The following is a 7,938-nucleotide window of genomic DNA, read 5'->3' on the forward strand; positions in this document are numbered from 1 at the left end:
TTCAATTTTGTTGAGCAGAATTTTTGAATTAATCCAACTCTCCTGACAAGGCCATTGTCCTCATAAATTTTTGCTAATGCAGTCCATATATCTTTTGCACTTGCACATTCTCGTATATGAGGATAAACAGACTTGTCCACCAATAAGACTAATTCTGCCTTGGCTTGAATTTTCTTGTCTTCTTTATCTTCCGTTCCTTCAATGGATTTCCACAGACCTTTCATTTGGAAATATGCTTCCACTGCAAACTTCCAGTCTTCGAAGTTTACGCTTCCGCGAAGTTTCTCCAATTGCATATTCGTTGCCATATTCCTTTCTCGCTATTCTTTTCGTATGATCACAAATTATCTTAATTTTCGAGTTTAAAACGCGGAAGGGCCCATAACCTGTTATTTTATTAAAGGTTTCACAACGAATGAAAATTTATTTTAATAATTTTCTGTATAACATGACAACTACAAAAAACTATGTTAACTAGATATTTTTCAAACACAATAAGTACAGTGGTAGTATTAGGTAGTTCATTCTTCTTTTTCAACACTATCGCACGGCCGTCTCTGGTTGAGTCCTTGACAAATAGGTGTGGTAATGGCGTGCAGCGCAGTTGTCGTGCTGTGCTGCTTACGGAATCCATGCTGATGATCGGCAACTCGATAGCTATTTCTGATACTGGGGAGGACTAAGGCCTCAAGGGTCTTTGCTACGGGCGACAAAAGCGAAATCAGCCTGTACGATTCACTTTTGCTGGCATCCTTGCCGGGCTTTCGTAGTGGGACCACCCTGCCCATTTTCCAGACTTCGGGAACAATGAGGGTGGATAGCGACAAGTTGAGAACTTTAGTGAGATGCTCCATTCCCGGCTCATCCAGCTGCTTCAGCATTACCATGGAAATTCCATCAGGCCCAAAGCTTTGGACGATTTAGCGTTCCTTATGGCATTGGCATCATCATCCTTTGTAAACTGTGGTGATTCCTCCTCCGCATGAATAGATCTGATGCGACGTAATACTCTTCTCTTCGCCCTGTTACTCTCGGGGTGCTCGACAAACTGTCGATTGAAATAACTTGCGCACCTCTTCGGGTCAGTCAACGTAACGTCGCCAAACGTGACTGAGGTCCTATCTTCCCTTCTTTCAGGGTTCGAGAGTGACTTAACCGTTGCCCACAATTCACCTATACCGGCTCCAATGTTGCAACTCTTCAGATGATTTAACAACGTGTTCCGCTTATGCTCGCCGACCAGCCTGTTAACTTCAAGTGTCAGCTCCCTGACTCTGGGGTCATTGGGGTTGGTTCGGCGAAGCTCATTATGCTCATTTGCTAATCCCTTCGCCTCTGCTGGGAAATTTGGTCTTACTTCGGGTATTCGACCAGCAGGGATATGGCGAGCGGCTGCAGCAGTGATGATGTCCCGGAACGTCCTTTCCGCTACCCGAACATCAGAAGGATTGGGCAATTCTCTGAAGCGGTGATTGGTGAACTCTCTGAAACTCGGCCAATCAGCTTTTTTATGATTGACGAATGTGCGGAGTTCAGAGGAAATGAAATCGGGTAGTCTGCTAATGGAGACAATTATGGGAAAATGGTCTGATCCAAGGGAAATGACGGGTTGCCAGGTAACGTCATTTGTCAGACTAGGTGACACGATGGTTATGTCTGGCGAGCTGTAATACTCTCCTCTAATTCTGGTAGGGGCGTCCTCATTGATCGTGCAAAACGTAGAGCTGACAATCTGCTCAGCCAGCGCTGTACCTCTCTGGTCGTTTCCGAGGGCCGAATGCCACATCTCATGGTGCTTATTAAAGTCCCCCAGGACCAGACGATTATGACCTTCCAAAAGCGTGCTAAGGTTAGGCACGTAATATGAGATACAGTTATTTCTCGGCGGGATGTATACGTTCAGCAACTCTATCTCGGCAGTACCACACCTGACTGCTACCCCCTACATTCCATGTACGGGTCATTAGAGACAGGCTCAAGCGAGATAGGTCTGTATTGGACAGACTGGTGCAATAGGAAAGCTAATCCCCCACCTCCACTTCTCCACTTGGTGTTCTTCCGACTCATGAAATCGACTATTTCCTCGATCTTACCTCGGAGTCCATTGCAATTAAATTGCAAAAAGGATACATTCTCTGGGATTGGGACAACAACGGCAGGTGTTAAAGTCTGCGTGTGCGGTTGTTGTCGAGGGGACTGCGGGGGAGTTTCGTAGTCAGACGACGAGGTAGTTTCGTAATCCGACGACGACTCACTGGGGACTGTGTTCACGCAGCATACAGCAACATAGTCCCTGTGTGGCTAACGATAGTTTCAAGAAACTTGTTAAATACTAAACCCCGGGATTCATCTATATTCTGAAGCATTACCATTCAGATTTCATGTGGATGATTTTGCGTTTCGCATGACGTCTGCAACATTACACATTTTAAATTATGGTGGTACCGTACCGCCCTTCGGCCTAGCACACTCGGGGTGCTCTAAAAATTGCCGGTTAAAAAGGGCACCTGTTCGAATCTGTCACTGTCACGCCGTTAAAAGTAACATATTTTTTCCCAGATTCGAGAGTTAATTACCCTCGCTATTTACTTAAGCCTCTGCCAACGTTGCATTGCTTCAGGTGGTTTATCCTGTCTTTCGTTATATTCGCCTTCTGACCTGTTGACTCATTTGCTAGTCCCGTAGCCCCTGCTGGGAAATTTGATCTAAATTCGGTTATTCGAATATCAGGTATGTAGCGAGCGCCTGCAGCTGTAATGATGTCCCGAAAAGTTCTCTCAGGTACCCAAGGATCTGAGAGAATGGGGAGTTATCTGAAGTGGTGATTGGTACATACTGGCCAATCAGCTTTTCCATGGTTCAGAAAAGTATGGCGTTCAGAGGTTATAAAGTCCGGTAGTCTGTTAACAGAAACGATGAGCGAAAGATGGTCTGATCCAAGGAAAATTACGGGTTATAAGGACACGTCATTTATCAGACCGTGTGACACAATGATGATGTCTGTCGAGCTATGAAATCTCCCCTTATCCTCCTTGGAGCGTCTTCGTTCATCCTACAAAATGTAGAGCCGTCAATTTGCTCAACCAACGCTGCACCCGAAATGCCAGAGGTCATGATGAGCATTGAAGTCTCATAGCACCAGACGGCTATTGCCCTCCAAAAGCGAATTAATAATGTCCACATAATGCAGGACGTAGGGGATGGAAGATACCAAGGAACGGTCCTGACCGGTTTTAACATGGCAAAGCCCAGGATTTATCTTGGTCCCTCTTTCATCCCAAGTGGACACTGACCTCCCCGTGGTGTCACCTGGGGAACTGCCTCTAACACCCGTTAAAGGTAGTGAGCTAACATGTGCCGCGCGTTCACCCATAAGAACGTTAAAAACTTGGGTTTGGGCGTCGGGTTAGTAACCCTCCCCTAGAAAAAACAGCCTACTATGAAAAAACGAAAGAAAAGAAAAACAAACCCCTCTAAAGTTGACGAACCCCGCAAACGTTTTAAGGACCATGATCTGCGAATCTGCACCTGGAATGTTCGCACTCTTTATAGAGAAGGTGCAGTCTTCGCATTGGCAGACGTACTTGAAAAGTACAAGACCGATATTACTGCCATACAGGAAATACGATGGATTGGGAAAGGCGTCACAACAACACCTAAAGGTGACGCACTGTATTATAGCTGCCATGACGTAAAGCATGAGTTTGGTTGTGGATTCGTAGTTAGTCGGAGACTAAAACATCTTGTATCCAGCTTCACTCCAGTGAATGAAAGACTTGCTGCAATTCGAATAAAAGCTAAATTCTTCAACATCAGCTTTATTTGCGCTCATGCTCCCACTGAAGAAAAGGACGAACAGACCAAAGATATATTTTACGAGTGCTTAGAAGAAACATATGACCGTTGCCCTGCCCATGACATTAAAATCATTCTAGGCGATTTTAATGCCAAAATTGGAAAGGAGAATATCTTTGGCCCAACAGTCGGGAAATTCAGTCTCCACAGTGAAACATCTGACAATGGTATGAGACTGATAGACTTTGCAGCTGCAAAAAACATGGTAGTTAGCAGTACCAGATTTAATCATCTCGATATTCATAAGGGCACCTGGCTGTCTCCAGATCAGAAAACAAGAAACCAAATTGATCATGTTGTGATAGATGGAAGACATTCATCGAGCGTGTTGGATGTACGATCGTTCCGAGGCGCAAACATTGATTCGGACCACTACCTTGTTGCAGCAAAGGTACGCACCCGCTTAAACGTAGCAAACAAAGTACGAGCAGACACAACACGAAAGTTAGACATCGGTAAGCTGCAATCACAACAGATAGCCACAGCATATTCCACTCAACTAGCCCAATTGCTTAATCAAAGCCCTCCTCATCCCGATAACATATCAGCGCAATGGCAAAGCATTGCCCACTCCATGCAAACAGCCGCAAAATCCATACTTGGATACCAGAGACCTCCACCAAGGAATCCATGGTATGATGAGGAGTGTCGTGCTGCCACCGAAGAGAAAAATGCGGCATATAAGGCTACTTTACAATCCGTAGCAACGCGTAGCGCACGAGAGAGATACAGGGAGAAAAGGAGAGAGGAGAAACGTCTTTTCCGCAGGAAAAAGAGAGAGATGGAAAAGCGGGAGTGTGAAAAAATCGAGATGTACAGGAGCCAGAACGAAGTCCGAAAATTCTACCAAAGAGTCAAGCATCAAACTGATGGCTTTGGTACAGGCACATCCTCCTGTAGAGACCAGCAAGGTAATTTGGTAACTGATACAGATAGTATACTCAGGATATGGAAAGAACATTTTTCAAATCTGTTGGTATCCAATAGCAGCGAAGAAGACGAAGATACCACAGTCCCAATCCCAGAAGATGGTATTGAATGTATACTGCCCAGCCAAGATGAGGTAAAGACAGCAATAAATCGGCTGAAGAATAATAAGGCAGCAGGGGCCGATGGCTTACCAGCCGAGCTGTTCAAAACCGGAGGCGACACGCTGATAAGGTGTATTTATCAGCTAGTTAGCACCATCTGGCAGGAAGAACGAGTACCCGACGATTGGAACCTGAGTATCCTGTGCCCCGTCCACAAGAAGGGAGATAAGACTGTATGCTCTAACTATAGGGGCATAAGTCTACTCCCTATTGCCTACAAGATCGTGTCAGGGATATTGTGCGAACGACTAAAGCCAATGGTCAACGAGATTATTGGACCATACCAATGCGGCTTTAGACCTGGCAAGTCCACCATTGACCAGATATTTACCCTGCGGCAAATCCTGGAGAAGACCCAAGAGATGCAGATCGACACCTACCACCTTTTTGTCGATTATAAAGCAGCCTTCGACAGTCCGCTGCGCTCAAAGGTATTCCAAGCCATGTCTGAATTTGGTATTCCCGCAAAGCTCATCCGGCTTTGTAAAATGACTTTAACTGACACGAGGTCCTCAGTTAAAATAGGAAAGAACCTCTCCGAAGAGTTTGGTACCAAAAGAGGTTTCAGACAAGGAGACAGCCTTTCGTGTGACCTCTTCAACATCCTGCTAGAAAAGGTTATACGAGAGGCAAACGTCAAAAGAAGTGGCACAATCTACACCAATAGTCACATGTTACTTGCTTATGCTGATGATATAGACATCATGGGTCGATCAGTAAAAGAAGTAACTGATACCTTTATAAAGGTCGAAGGAGAATCTGCTAAAGTGGGTCTGGCGGTAAACGGTGAGAAGACCAAGTTGATGGTGTCGACGCGCAATGCGTCCATTGAGCTCGGACCGACTGTGGAAGTTGGTTCCTATAATATTGAGGTAGTAAAAGACTTCGTCTACCTCGGCACCTCCGTCAACACAACAAACGACATCAGTTGTGAAATAAAAAGAAGAATTGTATTGGCCAACAGATGCTACTTTGGATTAAGTAAGCAGTTTAAAAACAAAGCCACATCTCGTCAAACAAAAATAACGCTCTACAAAACACTGATACTACCCGTGCTGATGTATGGCTCCGAAGCCTGGGTACTTGCGCAAGCAGACATGGCAGTGCTTGGTGTGTTTGAGAGAAAAATTCTTCGAAAGATCTACGGACCAATCTGCGTTGACGGTGAATATCGACGTCGCATGAACCACGAGCTGTATCTGCTATACAACGACATGAATATTGTTAAACGTATCGAGATGCAGCGATTGCGTTGGCTAGGCCATATCATAAGAATGAGCGATGATGAACCCGCTAAAAAGGCGTATGAATACATGCCACATGGCGGTGCACGCAGAATTGGCAGGCCAAGGAATAGATGGCGCAAACAAGTGGATGTTGAGATGAAAAGGCGCGGTATTCCAGAGAGCAAAGCAACAAATAGAGAGGAATGGAGATCTCTTCTTAGTTCGGCCTATAGAACAAATGTTCTGTAATGGGCCAGCTAAGTAAGTAAGTAAGTAAGTAATGCAGGACACAACTATAGTTGAATATATTCATACGAAAATCCACCTTGACAATTCCATAAATGCATAAATGATGCATTTTTGTGACTCTGACCAACAACATTTGCTGTTATATGCTGCGTTTGTTGTCGTCGTATGGCCTGGAGGTTCATCTCTATCCCGGCACGGACCAAAAGAGGTCGGAGTAGGCATTCCGGGATATATTGCCGCTCTCATGGTGAAAAATATACGAACAGATTCATCAATTGGTCCATCTTCTAATTCGGAGCAGGCATTCCGGGATATATTGCCGCTTCAATTGATAGATCGATCGACTAGTTCGCTAGCATAGTTCATCTTCTAATTCGTCTGTCCTTATGTTACAATGTCCTGGAACTCAGACAAAGTTAATGAAATTACGTATAGATCCCTTTAGCACTTAAGCACAGCTCGCGAGTATATGGTCCATGACTTGGTAATCCATAGGAAAGCATCGACATATGTATAACTGACGCCCTCTAAATATTATTCACAATTATTCTTTCATAGTTTTATATAACTAATAAAAATCTGTATATCCATTTTACAGGCCATTTGCAAAGATGTTAATGATACCATGGAACTGCGCCGTCTTAAGAATTTCGATGGTAATTTAACGGCCCAAGGCAAATTACTATTACACGGTCTGCTAACGTGCTTGGAACAAGGAAAAAATGTCACAGATCGAAAGGCACGTGAACTGTACGTATTTCTCTTCGATCAGGGTATCTTCTTTACAGAAAGACACAATGCAAAGGGACCATTCGCAAGTCCAACCTATATTTATCGATCACATATGCAGGTGAGTTAAAGGCTGCTGCTGCTTTCACATTATCTTGGATGTAATTCAATGACATCCTCCTTTTCTTCTTCTCGTTTATTGCCATTTCTTTGTAGCTTAATAAAATGCAACTGGAAGAGTTAACAAACAATCGTTTCCAACTAAAATCGATTGATCCAAATCGACCCAACATAAACATGATATGTTATGCTGCTACCATTGATGCTCATCACAATTGGTTAGAAACCATACGCAAACAATTGCAAATTCAAAATGATTTCCTCAAAGCTCTCACCAGCCCCATAGCCTATCAACAGCAGCAACAACAACTGCAAAAGCAGCATAGCCAAATAAATAGTGAACAACTATAACCAGCAGCAGCTATCCATGATTATTAAAAGATAACAAAGAACATGAAAATCGATTTCACTATTTGCAAGCGCCTAAAAGTAGACATTACAATTTGTATTTTGTTTCGTACAACAAAACAATTGGAGATAAAATCAACAAATAGAAACAATTATTGAGGAAATTTGCAATCAAAACAACAAAAGAAGAACAAGTCAACATTTAAAATGTGCACTCTAAATTATTAAAAAAAACAACAAAAACACACATGCATAACCACATTCGCAAATATAACAAAAAAAGTGAAACTAAATTTGAAATGAAACCAGTGTTTTTAGTA

General features: G+C 43.5%; 1 protein-coding gene across 1 annotated transcript in view; it reads left to right on the forward strand.

The window, feature by feature from the left end:
- trio (trio Rho guanine nucleotide exchange factor) overlaps positions 1–7,803 on the forward strand; it is a 47,114-nt gene extending 39,311 nt beyond the window's left edge. Inside the window, exons 9-10 of the mRNA XM_073981118.1 lie at positions 7,020–7,271; positions 7,367–7,803. Coding sequence (XP_073837219.1) covers positions 7,020–7,271; positions 7,367–7,621 — 507 coding nt within the window. The 3' untranslated portion in view covers positions 7,622–7,803. The remainder of the gene's footprint in view (positions 1–7,019; positions 7,272–7,366) is intronic.
- Positions 7,804–7,938: the final 135 nt, after the last annotated feature.

Source organism: Musca autumnalis, unplaced genomic scaffold (genome assembly GCF_047663935.1).
Source record: "Musca autumnalis isolate F117 unplaced genomic scaffold, ASM4766393v1 scaffold_4, whole genome shotgun sequence".
Lineage (NCBI taxonomy): Eukaryota > Metazoa > Arthropoda > Insecta > Diptera > Muscidae > Musca > Musca autumnalis.